The sequence below is a fragment of the Anomalospiza imberbis genome, chromosome 5 (genome assembly GCF_031753505.1).
Source record: "Anomalospiza imberbis isolate Cuckoo-Finch-1a 21T00152 chromosome 5, ASM3175350v1, whole genome shotgun sequence".
Classification (NCBI taxonomy): Eukaryota; Metazoa; Chordata; class Aves; order Passeriformes; family Viduidae; genus Anomalospiza; species Anomalospiza imberbis.
This window is the reverse complement of record NC_089685.1, coordinates 26,608,152-26,625,481: the sequence shown is the minus strand read 5'-3', so window position 1 is coordinate 26,625,481 and position 17,330 is coordinate 26,608,152. Positions and strand designations below refer to the sequence as shown.

The 17,330-nt window shown below is 33.2% G+C and overlaps 2 protein-coding genes across 11 annotated transcripts in view; one reads left to right on the top strand and one right to left on the bottom strand.

Moving 5' to 3' along the window:
* Positions 1 to 17,330, bottom strand: part of IMMP2L (inner mitochondrial membrane peptidase subunit 2) — a 414,256-nt gene that overhangs the window by 219,456 nt on the left and 177,470 nt on the right. Inside the window, exon 4 of one of the 10 annotated variants that reach the window (XM_068189971.1) lies at positions 197 to 242. The exons of 8 other annotated variants lie outside the window; for them this stretch is intronic. In XM_068189971.1, coding sequence (XP_068046072.1) covers positions 212 to 242 — 31 coding nt within the window. In that variant the 3' untranslated portion in view covers positions 197 to 211. Of the gene's footprint in view, positions 1 to 196; positions 243 to 16,635; positions 16,661 to 17,330 lie in introns of those variants that run through there. One more of the 10 variants, XM_068189973.1, reaches the window with a different exon arrangement.
* LRRN3 (leucine rich repeat neuronal 3) overlaps positions 1 to 17,330 on the top strand; it is a 31,830-nt gene that overhangs the window by 7,807 nt on the left and 6,693 nt on the right. The window lies entirely within an intron of this gene.

Below are 17,330 nucleotides of genomic sequence, written 5' to 3'. Positions count from 1 at the left end.
ATTTTGTTTGGCATGTCAAAGTACAATATTGAATCCACCGTGATCTGTTTGCAATGGAATGGCTAAAGAACGAGATTTTCAAGTAGTAAGAAACTCCAGTTTGATTTTTACCTTCCATGAGCTGGTCTGGCATAAGAGCAGACTTTGCTTTGAAGGTTGGACTAAAGAGCTCCTGAGGTCCCTTCCACTTGACTCTCCCCTGATGATCCTCTCAATAGAAAGGCTTGCTTCCTCTGCCAACACTGCTTGGGTAACGATACACAGCACCACTGTCATCGGAGCCTGCTCAGATCTCTTGGTATGACTGCATCAGATGAGAGCAATTTAGATGTTACTAGAGGTGAAGGGCACTGTTCAATCTATCTCTGAGCTAGCTGTATGGAGTTGAAAATTCTGAAAAGGCAGACAGTCTGCTGGACTGCAAAAGGAAATAAAACTCCATTTGGTCATGAGGCAATATTTGCTCTGCTGTTACCTACAAGAGTAGGTAACAGCAAAGAGTATTTCAATGAAATCCCAGCGGGATACTAAAAACGGTTTGAATGTCCTAGTAGCTTGTTTAAAAATTTTAAAATAGCACACTATATTTATTCAGTTAACAGAAAGCAACTATTTTCTAGGAAGAGAGAAGCATGATTCCCTGAAACCTTACCATCTTAATTTGGAATCTCTGTATTTCTGCTCAGACAGGTGTTCAGTGTTTTCCACAGATCTGGGACTAAATACACTACAGTTTTATACACAGCTTCAAAAATACAACTTTAGTAATCACAAATTAGAGTTAGAATAATAGCCACTTCATATTAAGTGCTAAACTATGACTTTAACTTCTTAGAGTGGTATTTTTCCTCATGTAGTGAATATATTTAAACTGTTTCACTCTTTACATGTTATAAACCTGCAATGAGTTTCATTAGAAGTGGTTCTGCTGAGAAAACCTGTCAGTTTGAAGGTATTATTTATGTTGAGTTTCGCCAATATAGTTGTCGCCAATATCAAGATCACTTACTCCAATATCAAGATTATCAAGATACTCTATCAGTGTAATTTAAGAAACACAAATTGGTCAATTAAGTTTGCCTAAAATTTAGAGTACCCTTTTATAGATGATTAAATGGACACCACAAAGTCCTAATTTTGAAAAAAGCAATGTGGGAAGGACAACAAACTAGAACCATGCAATAATACCTGTAACCTCATGGAAGCTGCGGAGTGTAAAGCAGGACAGAAATAAGCTGCAGCACTAAATTCCAGCTTTTGCTCTAATGTTAGGAGTAGATAACACAAGACAGGCCTCTCTGTTCTTAGCTCTGCATGTGCATAAAATCATTGTCATGAGATTTACATAGTACTAAGTTTAAAGGGGGGGCAGGGAAGGCCTTTAAAGCATTTTTCTCATATTAGAACCATCTTCTGCAGAGAGATTGCATTTCTTTTCTTTAGCATGGGCAAAAGCTATAATTTGATAATGTTTTTAAAGTAAAAGGTTTCAGAAAAAAGAAAATTATATTGCTGATATTTATCACTGGTATTGTATCAACTCCCTAAGTAAATATTCTAGGACTGGAATACTCTAAACTCAAAAGTATGAAGATTAAAGAAGTTTTAGAAGAAGAATTTCAACAGACTAATAGCCTATATAGTCTATGTTTATCTATGGCTGTTGCATCTGCCAGACAAAGTCTGCTTGTTGGCATCCACTGGGGTTAAGTATTTGAATGTAACTCAAATCAAAATGTTAATGATTCATTATAAAACTATTTTGTCTTTTAACAAGGATGCATTTCTCATTATGCAGTAACTTGCAGAATTTATTAACATTTTCTAAAACAAGCAGAGAAAGGTTTGCTTTAAAAGGAATTCCAATTCAGTCCTAAACAGGACTCTTGTGAGAACAAGAAAATCTTGTCTTTCTAAATGACTGCTGTCTTTTAACTGAGATTCTCATAGTCAAGATAAATGCTTAATGGAATTTGAATAATTTGAGCAATTATAGGAAACAATATTTAAGCGCAAAGGACAACTTTTAAAATTCAATTTAATTTCTGTTTACATGCCCCGATAATCACACACAGCAAACATGATCAGCACTTACAGCAACCACAGCTATATCTTATTGACAGTAAATCTAGATAGTTTGACAGGGCAAAAACCAGTTTAAGCTTAGTGGTTGAAAGCTTAAATGCCTTTCATAGCCATGCATAATACAAGTGTATGGGAGATTCAAAGTAAAAGATGAAACAGATCTAATTCATTGTTATGTAAATAGTATAGAGGAAAACCATAAAGAACAAATTGAGAGTATGAGACTGTATATGATACTGCTTTCCACACTGCCAATTTACATGTGTTTTATTCTTGGACTTTTTCTGCAAAATGCAAAAACTGGTTGCCCTAGCAACTGCCACATGTTACTCAGTTTATTTCTGAGGTACAGAGCAGCCTATAAAAGAATAATATTGTGCACTTCTATTAGGATCTCTCAGCACCACAGAGATTTCAGAACTTCATGTGCCAGCATGTCCATGTATTTTCTGAAAGTTTTAAGAAAGCATATTAAAGAAAGAGTACTGTATGCATTTTGTAAACTCATTTTCTTTATGGTTTATGTGCAAATTAAAAACAAAGATTAAGAGCTGTATGGAGAAAAATGTATACTTTGTCCAACCTGATAGTTGTTTTCTGCATTATTTTTTTAGTTCAGTTCTAGTAGACATCTACAACAAATGAGTAAAGATTTCAAAACTCCTTTAATGATTTACAGGATATCATCTTCCAAAGCATAATAGGGACCTGAGCAACCTGGCATAGTGGAAGGTGTCTCTGCCCATGGTGGGAGGGGTTGGAAATAGGATGATATTTAATGTCCCTTTAAACCCAAATTATTCTATGATTCTGTGATAATTCTATGATAATCATTAGAAGATCTCAAATTCTTATCATCTGTTGAAGGTTAAGATTTAGTTCAAAGTAAGAATTAAAGGATTTTGCAGTTGCTCTTTAATTATATGCCCTCTCTCCCCAAAATGCAGAACTCTGTTACATGTCTAGGCCCTGTATAATTTATGAGGAGATGTCTTGCAATGTAGTAAAAAATAACCAGAATTCTAAAAGGGAGTCAACTGAAGTTAGCCATTAATGAACATATCTTAAGGAAAACTCATTCTTTCACTTTCGAAGCCTGGAAAGGAGCCTCTGTGTCTACTGGAGATGCATAGCCCCTGGTCCTAGAGACAGGCTAGACACCAAGCAGTCTGCACAGGAGCCAAGCCACAACTCATAATTTATAGTTTATAGGTCAACGTTAAGCATTTTTTTCCATCTTCCAGTAATTTTTTTTTTCTGGTTTCCACATGAAAATAAATATTTTTTAATAGAATAGAGGAAAATACTTGGTTAAATCCTCACTCCTCATTCCAAATACACAACTTTGCCCATTAAGATAATAAAAATATTTTTAAATTTGTACTTGAAGCAGAATAATAAAAAATTAAAAAGTCTTTGGATTTAAATAAGTATTTGTATGTTTGAATATTCTTCCTGCTAGCTATTTTCACAAGCTCTAACCAGTAAATGCTGCTCTGATTGTTTTACTTGTCTCTGCTGACTTCTATATCATCACATACCTGAAAAGAATACAAAAGCTAGGGAATATCTTAGCAGAAGAAAATAAACCCAGATACACAAGCCCCATACATTTTTCCTATGGTTATCAGGGATGAGGATTTTGGATTATAGCTAAAATCACAAATTATAGCTTTAGATTGACAAGCAAAGCAAGAGCACATAACCTCCTGAACAGGTTAGAAGTTTTGAACAGATCTGGCAGCATCTTCTTGGATTGGAAGGGTAAACTAATAGGGGCTAATTCTGTATTTAGGCTTTGGAAAGCATTCAAACTAAAAGTGCCTCAGACATTACTGCTATCAGCATATGGATTTGGATTCTTGTGATGTTGGGTTTAATCAAACTACAGAAACACAATAGCAGGGAAAATATCAACAGACCTTTTTTGCATTCCCTTGGGACATACTATAGAGTAATCAATTGTGAATTAATTGGGGAAAACTTGTTTTGCATAGCATAGAGAGACAAAATATTAATTTGGAATAATTTGCTTAATGGCAATTCTAATATGTTATGCATATATTCAACCTTGTTTTTTATAGTGAGATGCAAAACAATTATCAAGGATGTAAATTCCAAGAAACTGTAATCTATACCTCTATTACAAGGAAAAGTAGAGTCAAAATACCAGATAAAATTTAATTTCTACCAAGAAATATTCAGACTAGTTATTGAATGCATCAAATCTTCCATCAGCTTATGAGAATTTATAACCATTTCATTACATTCAGGCACACTGGGTACAGATATGCAAAGCCACTCAACATCAGAGGTTTCATGTTGTACAATCTATCTGTACATAACCATTTGAGTCAGTGTTAGTTCTCCATCTGTTACTTATTTTAGATTTTATATAAATAATACATGCTTCAAGGACATTTTCAAGAGAAACAAATACTAAGCTATTAATGGTATAAGCCTAAAAATTATTCTCTTTATTTTGAAACAAAATCTTGCATTTGGTTTGTCTTATATTAGTCTAGGTAGAAAAACAGAGAAAATAAGTCTATATTAAATATATGTGATACAGGGACAGAAAAAAAAAAATTAAAGTCACTCTATGTTTAAAGTCCCAAAGCACACCTTCAAGTGAAAGCACAAGCACAGATACTAATAAAAGAAAAATATGTAAAAAAAAAAAGGTATTTTTCAGTTTATTTGCCTTAATAAGTAAGTCACCTTATTTCAAGACTCAGTGAATATGAGATTCAATATATGCCATTCTTGCTCTTATTAACTTCAGGGCCACAGTCTTGTTGTTTCAAAATGAGAGAGCAACAATTTTATGTCTATAATGAACTCTCCTGATGACTTGTCTGGGCAATACTTTTCTTATCAATGAAACATCACAGTGTAAGTTCTTTATTATGCTATGCTTTGGTTTAATAGAAATTCGTTTTTATTTTTAACACTAGAAACAAACTGATGTAAATTTGACCTGATTGTTGACTAGATCTCTAACCAAAGGCAGAGAGGAAAGAGCAGTCAGAAACCTTATTGCATATATGGAAAAGTGTGGCTTGTGATGATTTTTGCTTTTCATACCATTAATGAGGTTTGAGACCTCCTTTTTGAAGTTCCTGTCCTCAAATCCACCATTTCCACAGCTAGAGGCATTGTAGGTCAATGTGGTTATCTCAGAAAGATAAGGTTTTTGTAACTGTACAAGACCAAGCCCCAGAGGCACTCTGTGTCCATGTGGTTATCTTAGAAAATGAAGCTCATCACCTCACAATTCTACAATCTATGCCTAACCAGACACAATTGAGCCCTCAGGAATGAATGGACTTTCCTAAGTGGCATAAAAAGCATCTCTCAGCAGAAAGAAAACACTGCGCACTGGATCATTCTGTTCAAATTCCTTGCATTTAAGAATTTAATAAATAGTTTACGAGTAGTTCTAGAAATATGCCTTGTACGTTTAGAACTTATGTCTATAACACAGAAATATAAACATCTAAAAAATTGTTAAGGATTTTAAAAAAAGTTACACTGCATTCAGAATCCAGACATTCTGAATCATATTTGCTTTTTTTTCCCCCATTTTTCAAATTTGTTTGCAGGAATAAATCTGTGTTCACACAAAAAGCTGTGCAAAATGAATTCTGAGTCTATTACTTGAAACTGTTCAGCTGTAAAGCATATTTTGGCTTGGATTCAACAAAGTTCATAAGCAACAGTTTATGAAAAGTGAATCATTTGCTTTGAAAGTGCCTCTAACATAAAGTATTACACAGAGGTAACAGTAAACTCAGAATATCAAATAACAAATATGAATTATTGTGTCTTTTTCAGACTCGTTAAATGTAAAAAAATCTTGAAAAAAAAACCAAACAGTTAACTACTGTAATCAAGAACTGGTAAATGAAATCTAGTACACATGACAGCACATTGCATAAAGTAGGAAACATTGATAACCCAAAGAGACATGGAGCTTAACCTAGAATTCGAGACTTTTCAGATTATGAGTGATAAACACTGAGTTCTCGTAACAGGTTGATGGCATAGTGAATGCTGGTTTCATTCATCTCTTTTAGGCCTAAAGGATTGAGAAGTCTAATTCTTACCACATGGGTCCCCAAACAGCCATTAGGAAGACAGCCTTAGTCTGAGTGGAAAAAAAGCCCTCAAAGGACAAAGCAACGAATGTTTAAATTTTTTTTCTTTTTATGAGTAGTGCTAGAAATCACTGCGTAGAGCAGAATTAGAATTAACATCAATTTGGTTTTACTTCCAACTCCGTTAACTTCCAAAGATGATGGCCAAGTTAATGGAAAGTAGGAAAAAAACCCCAACTCTTCTCATTGCCCTCATCTTACTCTCCCATCTGCCTCTAGTAGACAAAACCTGTTTTTACCTAATCCTTTCAGCATAAATCAACAATTAAATGTAGTAATTTACAAACATAAGGCGCAACTGAGATGATCAGATTAAAAAAATATATATATTAAAGAAAATAATTGTCATTCTGAATACTTTTGACAATTTTTTACCAAATATATTTCTTTTAAACTCTGAACCTGGATGGCAGGAAGACTATGAATATAATGAATGGTACATAGCAGCTCCCCACAAATCAGGATGTGAAAGGCATGGAGCTACTTGAAGTTGTTTTCCAGTCAATAAGTATTCTGAATATTTTGCAGGCACAAAATTAAATGAGACCACAATTAACCTCATCTGGATTCTGACACATGCCCATACTGCAGAATGCTCTGTCTGTATCCCCCTTTCCTGCAGCCAGACATTGAAATTTTATTTTTAACTCTACTGACAATTTCTACGCTATGAAGAAATAGATGCAGTTTTGAAGCATCAGTGCCCCCATGAATATGGTCACATCAGACAGAAGTCACCGAAATCTGATGCTAATAATTTTGAATATTATTTATTTTTTTAAAAGGATATATAATAAAGACTATTGGAACTGTTGCATTAGAAGTATGTTGCCTGATAGAGCCAAAGAATTACCTGTATTTGTCTGGTATCATTTTGTAACCCTGGCAAGTTCTTTCTCTAACACGTGGAATGGATGCCTAACACTTGTAAACATTAAAATATCAAACTACCATGGGTAGCCTCTGGAACTAAGGATTTTTCTTCCAGTGAAACAAATACTGTTTCATGCTGCTTAGCTATTATTATTTTTAAGAGAGAAAGCAATTAAAACCATGGTGAAAAATTCATTGAGAGCGACTTTCATAATAAAAGTATTACAGACTCAATAGCAGTAAGATAGGAATGAGCCTGTTCCAAAACAATCTGCCTAAACTAATTACCAAACTAATGAAGGCTAATCATTTCAAACCTTAATAACAGCTTGAAAAATATGCTATTTCACAATTAAGCAAATGAACCAGAAAGACTTTTTTCCACTAGAATGTGCTGATTTATCATTCCATTGGATTTCAAGGACCACATTTGTATATAATCTACTACTTTATTTATAGAGTAAAACAAAATAAATCAAAACAAACTTTCCCATTCATCAAAAATAGTTTGTTTTAAGTTTCTTTTACATTTTATTACGAATTCAGTGGAGAGGAATGTTGCCGCCTTCCCCTTAACAGTTCTAGAAACTGAGTTTATATATAGGGAAGTATCTGGGGACATTAATAACAGCATTTCTGCTTTAAGAGAATAGAATTCTTACTTCTCTGACATAAAGAAAGTCTAACAGCAATTCCTGAAAGAATTAAAACCCTGAAAATAGCTTGAAAAACCAGAAAGACGAGAAAGAAAAAAATGAGGCTTATCAAGACTTCATTTTACCATTTCCTTAGTTATTAGTTTGGTAGCTACACAGCATAAAAATGAGATTATTCAGCCTAAGAAAATAATAACTATGAATGCTTATCAATTAAGCATAGCTAATAGTTAGCCTTTTGATTCACAAACACTGAGCATTAACTATAACCGAAACATCCTCGGTACAATCTTATTTATTAGGTTATCATCCTGGACAGTCATGATAAGGAAAAGGATATCTAATCCATCTGGAGAAACATTCAGATGTTTTGCTAACTTTCAACAAAACAAAAATTTACTTCAAAGCATGAGTTCCCTTGATAAAAAAGGGTTTGGTAATAGATCAAGCTACTAAGAACATAACCTGTTTAAATTTTTGGACTGGGGAAGATCACTACACAACAATGTTCAAAGGAATACCAAACCTTGCCTTATCTTTGTCAACATGTAATTGGAGACTTCCATTTTTATTTCTTTCAAGCTAATTATAGGGGTTTGTTACTAAGAATCTATGTCTCCACCTGCAGTAGAAATGCCATCGTTCATTAAAACAGCCTAGTGAAAATCGGTTTTTTGTGTCCACATGACTATAAACTACAAGGACATTACAAAGGATTGAGACATCCTGACTTTGGAGAGAACACATCTCAATAAATCTTCAGTATTTTGTTCCAAGATAAGCTTCTATTAATACCAAAAAATGTTACAAATTCTTTTAAAATTGACCCTTGAAAAAATAAGTGTTTGTAGAAAAAAGGCAACTAAACAGCAAAATTCTTTGTATCTTATCAATTTACATTCAATTCTAATTTCTAACAGTAACTTGGGAATTATCATGAAACTAAAACCCAATTTCCAAGCCAAACATTTTTATGGCATTTAGGTTATTTTCTTCACTGCTTGAAATAAAAGTCCTAAAATCCTTCTCCTGAAGGACTGCCAAACAAAGCTATTCCACCTCATAACTACTTGACTTTCTACTCATTACTTCTATAAGTTTCAAATGCTATTTCATCTTCCCTGGATGTTGCTCACATTATTGCTCATGAATACCAAGAGACAGAAAAAAACATTCTTCACCTTCAAGGGAATATTTTCAGGACTTTGCAAGTTGTCAGCCATTCAGATGTGATGCTTTGCCTATTCATTTAATCACAGAATAATCTCAACCTTTAACCAACTGCAGATTACTGGATTACCAGAGATTCAGAATTGAAATTTCAAAAATATATTAGGATCATTCTCCACAACCATTAGTGGAAAGTGAACCTGATTGGTCAAGGTTTGAAAATATAGGAATTAGAAAAGTTAGTGTTCCACACTCCATTTTCCAAATCTATATTTACTTTCAAAATTTGCATTTCCCACATACAACAGGATAGGATGATAAGGACAGTTTAAAGCATACTTAAACAAACCTAAGGACCGCTATGGATTTTGATCTTCAAATCCTTTCCATGTTTTATTTTCTTTGTATTAGGAATGTTAAAGTGACTTGAGGTGACATTTCCTAGCTCATTAACAGAGGACACAAAGTCATTTTCAAGGAGACAGACAGGTGGTTTATAACTTCCATCATTATAATATCAAACAAGGTGACAACTATTGCCTGAAGGAAGGATAATTACACTACAAGAGAACTTAATCTATATTTAGTTCACATGTACAAGAACTGGCAGAACAAAGCTACACACCAAAGCTGAATTATCCTCATTTACCTGTTTATATTGATTAACCATATTAACCCTCAATTCCCTTTTATTGGTATTGGTTTGTGTACTTCATCGGCTAACTCCATCAAGTTAATAATTTTCAAAGTATCTACACTACCTCTTATGCACTGCTGCAACATAGAAGACCTATTAATATTTTTAGAGAAACACCTTCACATCTTAATCTCTTTTATCAGATGGTCAATCAAATGCTATAGGCATGCTGTCTGCCTGGTTTTAACATACTAGCTAAGGAAGAATGAGTTAAATCCATACACCCTTCCAAATATCTGTGGCCACTGCTTTAAACTCTTCCATGGTATATGAGTATTTTTCTTCCCAACTATAGCAGCATATATCATTTTAAATACTGCAGATCACATGGAGCATTCAAAAAAAAAACCTAAGTCATCACCTTCAGCATGCATCTAGAGATTTCCTGTGTATTTTCTATGCTTCTAAACAATTTACCGAGGACACTAAGTACTCTTCCATTATGTTTGCTCAAGATGTTTTCTCTATATATACTCTAAATTATTTTCCATACATGGCAGCATGTATTTTCAATTAGTTCCAGTTAGTTTCCATACATACTCCTAGTAAACTGGGGACAACCATTTATTAATTCAACAAAGACCACCAGCAATTATTCTTCATATGGCCCCTCATAGTTCACATATTTTTCTAGAATTAAAATGTACATACAGGGAGAAAAATTTCTCCATGTTAATTCAATAAATATAACTACTCCTTATCTAGCTGTAAATGATTTGTCACTGTACTAAATATTTGTACAAAGAACTAACAACTCTTTCTTCTCTGTTGTCAACAAATCTAAAACTGTTTTACAGAGGAAGCAACCTTCATCCTCTTTCAGAAAATTTATTATAATTTTCCTCATACCAACTGATTCTGCACTAATTCCAATTTGTTGTATTGAACCTCAATGATCACCATATACAGCATTTCATGAGGGTTCTTACCTGTACCAAATAAGCTAACATGATTTTTAGCATCTGCTGGGTTCATAATTTTTGTTTCACAGGCATTCTGGTGCCAGTGGTCCCCCTATGAGTAAGGAAGTAAACCATGTCTTTCTCCCTACTTCTGATAATCACTCTGATGACTTCCAGCTAAGAATCAGAAATTACTACTAGACCCTGAAAGCATAACTTGTCATTTTACATTGTTGAAATATCACATTATTGCAAGATCCATCTTTACTTATTCAAGCTGTTTTACTGCTGAAAAAGACAACCATGCAACCATGCCATTATGTGAAAGGATGAAGGCTGAAGTCAGGCTCAAAAAAATGCCTTAGAATAAAGATGCAGGTTGCTTACGCATAACATCATTACAAAATTTTGCCCAATCCACCTTTGGAAGGAAAAATTGGAAGGACAGTTTGAAATGGTTTATCTGTCCCACTTTAATACATGTGATAAAAAAAAAGCTGCTCTATAATCACCACTAATAGTATCTTTCCAGTATCTTAATTCAAACTTGCATTTTCTTCAGCCTGAAGAGCAATTTTTCCCTAGCAAGAGGCATTTCACTGCACAAATATATCTGTGCATCTCCATCATTCTGATCATAATGTGTGAGGTAGTGTTCCTACATGTCTCTATATAAGCACCTACAGCAGATATGTCTATGCAAAGTCTTGGAATCATAAGTAGGAATCACAAAAAAATGCAAGAGAAATTATGCATGTCAAGGAAAACCAAATGCAAACTTTTGATTACAGTGATTGCAATCTGGTTGATTGGTATGATTTTTTGAACAATAAATACAGGTCAAAATTCTTTGGAAGATCAGAATGTCAGATTTTGTGCTGGTGTCAGATTTGTCATCCAAAATTCAGAAAGGTGATGCAAAGATAATAGATTCTGGAAAGCTAAGAAAGAAATATTAAATGAAGATGTGGCTATATGATGTAAGTTTCATAACTGAAGTAATCCTGCTCAATGCTAATGAGCCAAATCATCTAACAGTAAGGAATTGAGTCAATCTTTCACTTCAGACAAAATTTAAAAGAATTTTTTAAAATAACAGTAAAACACTAAAAGGGTTATACATTGGGAAATAATGGAGTGAGATTAGTGGGTATTGTATCTACACATGCTGGAAAGGTTTAAATAAACATTCAATTTTGAAAGGAAATAAAAAACACTTGAAAGAGGAGTCAGTTAATGTTCCAGGAACTATAAGATTATTTTGCTGTAGTGAACACACTGTAGGAGGAATATGATACTCAACTTTAAGTATCGCTTTTTATCTATATTGTATCTATTGTCTTTTCTCATGGTCTTATTTTAAAAAGAGAATCTTGAGAAGATTTTATCATCATTTTAATGTATGCATTTCTAGGGAAATAAAAAGTGGACCATGGTAAACATATAGCGTGGATTAGACCAATCAAATGGGTTAAAAAAGTGAAAACCCCCATAATTTTAGGTCTAAATATAGCATTATATAGCAGTTTTGAGAATTACATGAAAAAAAAAACTTAACATGTAATATTATTAATTACATGCTCAGTTGAGCAAAAACTGTAATTAAAACTAAATAAAACCACAAATACTTTCTGCAACCAAAACAGTACATGACAGTATCTCTATGAGTTATGAGTATGCCTAAATTACTCCAACTGTTATAAAACAGAGCAGAAAAGAGAACTTTTATTTCCTGATCTTTACAATAATTCTGGTTTATTCATTGTCAGTTCTTGCATCCTGAAGTATTATTTCTTATCAATCCATTTCTCTACACTGCCTCAAGTAAAAAAAAAATACAAAAAATTACAATAAACTTACCAAAAAAAATTATTGAACAATACATTGTGAACCTGGTCTCTGGTTCAGGTGGCTCTGAATGAAAGTAATCACCCAATGTAGTCAGAATTAAAAAAAAGCAAGTCAGCCTAATTTGGTAGGAATATTCATGACATAATAAATATCTCATCCACTACTGGCAGCTCAAAAATAAACCATTTTTTGGTTTTTAGTTTCTGTTTACTATGATGATAAGCAATAAATGCTTTTCCTTCATGTATCCCAAATCAAATTTCATGTTATATGTTCTAAATATACATCAATTACTGGCTGTGACTGTAGCAGAATTTTGTTGATATAGGTGGATTCATTAAACCCACTTAAATTTTTGGATTATTACAGTTGATCTTCAATACAATGCACAGTGGATATTTATTATTATTATTATAAGATCATTTACATTGATGTCACTATGTCCCAAACAAACAATAAATATACCAATAAACTAAAAGGTGAATTCACTAAATATTCAGAGGCTGCCATTAAAGACCAAGAATTTAAAGTAATTGAGGTCTTCAAAGCCTAAATTCCTGTTATTGACAAATTATAGATTACAAATGGTAACTCCTGAAGTTATCATGTTTATTATTATGCTAATTTATTACAATGACCTTTTTTCCCATGATAAAAAAAAAAGAGGAAAAAAAAGGAAAAAAAAAGACAAATCAATTCCCAAGGAAAATATCATGTGCTAAAGTATAACCACTACCTGTTTCTGTCTTTATTACAGATATCTGAATACACCTATTTCTATGGTTTAGGCATATTTAATATTTACATTTTAAAAGCTCCAGAGGAAAAACATATGCAGATTTTGCCAGTAGCTTTGCTGGATTTTGGCTAGGCTTTTTTGCTAGTCAAATGTACTACAGACTTGCAGAATCTGTATGGTTGCTTTCTAGAAAATCAAGCCAAAACTGGTCTGAAATCTTTAGTTCTGGCCATCTGCTAGAAGCATCTGGTAGCTGGGTACATGCACCCACATCCAGAACGTGACTGCTCTCTTGCCAACTATGAGCCTAGGTAACTGCCAGTATGTGCTTCTCCACTGCTAACATGACAACTGTCAAAAAGAAGTTGAAAATGTACGAATAAATCTAATTTAAACTAACATATTACTTTCCTAAGTAACAGCCATCACTTTTGTACATAATTGCTTGATAATGGCAATGATAAATAAGTCACACAGTGAAATCTAAGGTTAAGGACTACAGCAAGGGTACCAAGGATCTAAGTATTCTGAAGAGTTATTGGTAACATTTTAGTCTGTTTTCTCTGACAACTAGAAAATATATATGTAATACTCACAATGTGTTACATCTCTATATAAAAACATCAGAATTATACATGCTCTATCTGATTCAGGAAGAAGAAATAAAATAAAAAATCAGTTCAGGTTCTTTCTAAAGTTTCTTTTTCTTCATCCAAGCACATAAAATTATATATAGTTTAATGGAAAAGCATTGAATATATTGTAAGAAGATTTGGAAAGCCACTTACAAATTAGAAAATAAATGACAAGTTAAAATACAAATAGTAAAGAAATGTGTGGTTTCCATTGAAATTCATTCTCTTGTCATAAAAATATAATTTTCTAAAATCTCTGCTCACTAAAAAAATTATAAGTTATTTTGTACACCTTATATTAAGAGAAGTAAAAAAATAGGTGGTAACTGCAATTACTGGAATGATTAATCCCTTTGTGAGATCAAAGTAACTTTTTGTCACCTTTTGCTGTGACATTTGTGAAAAGAAGAGACGTATTCAATGGCTAGGTAGTGTATGATTAAAAATTAAAAGCACATGAGAGACAGAACAATAGAAGGAAAATCTAAAAGACGAGAAAAGTAATGCAGGATCATGATAGTAAACTAGTAGACTACAGCTAGAGGAGAAGAATAAACTCAAGGATATTCAGAAATTGCCACAGTGACTTTTTTCTCTTACACATCTGCATTATCAGTTGTTCCTTTCCTTGCATTTAATTTTTAAGCTCCATGGAGTAAAGACCAGGATTTTGTTTAGCAGCAAGTGGACACACAAGGTGATGGCCCTGATCCACTGCTTTAGCTCCAATGCACAATGATGCTGCTTACACCATATTAATACTGTTAACAAGAATACTATTTCTATCAAGCTTTTTGATTTTGATTGACAAACATCTTACTGCACATACAGGTACTCCCAAAGTTGTCTGCTGTCCCATGGTCAGTGATGGTACTCCCATTTAAAACAGGCTAGTAAACATACTAATATTTTTCTATCCTCCATTTCTTAAAATTGTTTTATTAAGTGTTCATTTATATCCAATGAAAAATTAATCTAGAATAGCATATACAATGAATTAATATATATACATATTCCTTTGGATTCCATTTAACCTTTTGCTTTCATCACATCTACTTTGAATACTGTATTTTCTAAGCTGTAAGATTTAATATCTGTGGAATCCTCTGGATCTTAAACCTATTGCAATGTTTTTTCAAAATACTGGAATGTAATTTTTGACTGATACAGGAATGAGAACTATAGTAAGATCTTAATGAATTGTATGTGGTGATAATTCCTCTTATATCTGCTAAACTCCATTAAGAGGCCGTAAACAAGAACAGCATAGTAAACCAGACTCAATTAGTGATAGACAAAGGTTAAATCTCATGTAAATGTAGCTGATCATAATGCTTTTCTGACTCTATCTGTATTTGTAGATTAAAGTAACCTCAAATCACACAATGTCCATTGATATAAAAAAAAATCATGGTTTATAAAACCTTGTCATTCTTGCAGTGGTCTAAGGTATGAGGACAAATCCTGTTTTACAGGCATATTAAACATTCCAAGATTGTGGCTTTCCCTCAGGCAAATTTATTCCACTTAAGGAGAAAAATTAAAAGTTGTAACAAGTTCACAAAATAAATATAAACACATATGCTGAAATAGTTATTCAGATAGTTCCAATTGCTTCTAGGGTTGAATATCAACTTTGCCATTTCTTTTACATCTTTCATGTAATGCAATTCAGGGCCAGTCTGAAGTTCTAAAAATCAAACATTAGAAAAAAAGTAAAGTGGATTTCCAAAATTAGTCAAGGTAAGAGCCCTACCCAAATTTTTCACAAATGTATAGATATTTCAGGTAATCACTTTAGAGATTTATCAAACTAAGACATTTGATGCTCTCAGCTGCCCAAGCTGAACACCTCAGAAACACAAAATTTCTAGAAAATCCTCATTTGTCTTTCAATGTGAGTCTATATCTTAGCTAAATGTAGGAATATAAAATATTAAGAGCATATTACAGTGAGCATATTCTCTTCTGTAAAGAGAAACAGAATGAAACACTTTGCTCCAGAGAGTGGAATGAAAGCAAGACTGCATAGGCTAGCAGAAATTATTTCCATTTTTACAGTGCCTATATAATTTTCAGGAATCCTGTCAGATCAGCTAGTATAGCTTACTTCTATAAATATTATTTCAAGACCAATTCTGTTATGAAAATCTATTATATCTATTATACTAACTTTATGTGCTTTAATGAAATATGTCAAATATATAACATGTTGCATCTTTTAATTAATTGTAGTATAATAAAAAATGCCCCAAGGAAGCATTTTTGGTTTGTTTTGACCATTAAACAAGCAATGAAAAAATGTCTCATAAATTATTAGATATTAACTGTTCAAACTTCAGTCTGTATATTTCCATAAACAACGTTTAGAAAACCCAAAAAATCCCTGTGTGCTTTAACTAAAAGCAGGTAAGTTATGGAATGTCTCATGCCCAATTTTTGGTTAGTGACATTTCCAGATTTTTGTCCATAGAACTGCTCAAAGTGGTTATAATGACAAGAACTGAGAAGTGCTCTCTCAGTTGATATGTTTGAAAGGTAGCTTTGTATGAACAGCTGTGTTTTCTAAATCCTTGCCACCTCTAAATTGGTCCTTGTGAAGTGCACTGTTTGCCTTATTGCCAGCAGGGCACATTGCACTGTAACTGCTGCATTTTTAGTTTTTATCACTGTCTCTCTAACTGCTGAAGTGGAAAAGAATGATTGCCAAAATCTGACGTGTTTCTTTTCCTTTCTACCCACTCTGACTTGGTTCTTAGCTGTCTGTTGCTCCAGTGATGACAAATGTTGCTCAGTTTGTTCAGTCACTGAATGTCTTTTCCAGCTCAAATAATGGTGATACCCTCTTGTAAATCAAGTCTCCAGCTGTCAATAGCAGTAAATCAAAGAAACCTAATTAAGACATAACAATCATTGTTTACACAAGAAATAATTAGGCTGCAAAAAGTCACACACATCAAGGTACATTTTTCTAAAAGCAAGAGATAATATCTTAAAAGGAAGAGACACACCACATTTAGTAAGACACCAAGTATGGTTGGCAACAGGGATGGACTTCCAGAAAAAAACAGATGATCTGTTCACAAAGATTTAAGCGGTTTTAGTACATAAGTTCTAGTGCATGAAACAATAACAAAAATCCTGAAGCACTAATAAGGAATACTAATTTATTAGATATAAAATATTTCGGTTTTTTATTTGCAGACAGTAGGAAGCAAACCATACTATTTCATCTGGATGAGGAAATACAAGTACAATCAGAGTACCCACAAATATTTACAAGTGCAGCTGGGTAAAGAATTACATCAGACTCCAAAACTATGATGCACAGTTCTTCCTACTGCTTGTGTGGAAACATCTATCCTGCACCTCAGCTTACTGATGACAATCTGCTGTGGAACCTTACCTGTACAATCTTCTCTACTGTGAGAAAGTTCTAAGAATAGTACGAGTTCTAAGAATTGCTTAGAACAACAAATCAATAATCTTGAGAAGTCGCCAAAATCCACTAACAGAGTTAATGCTGACATACTTGCATTATTTGAAAAAACTTCTTTTTTAA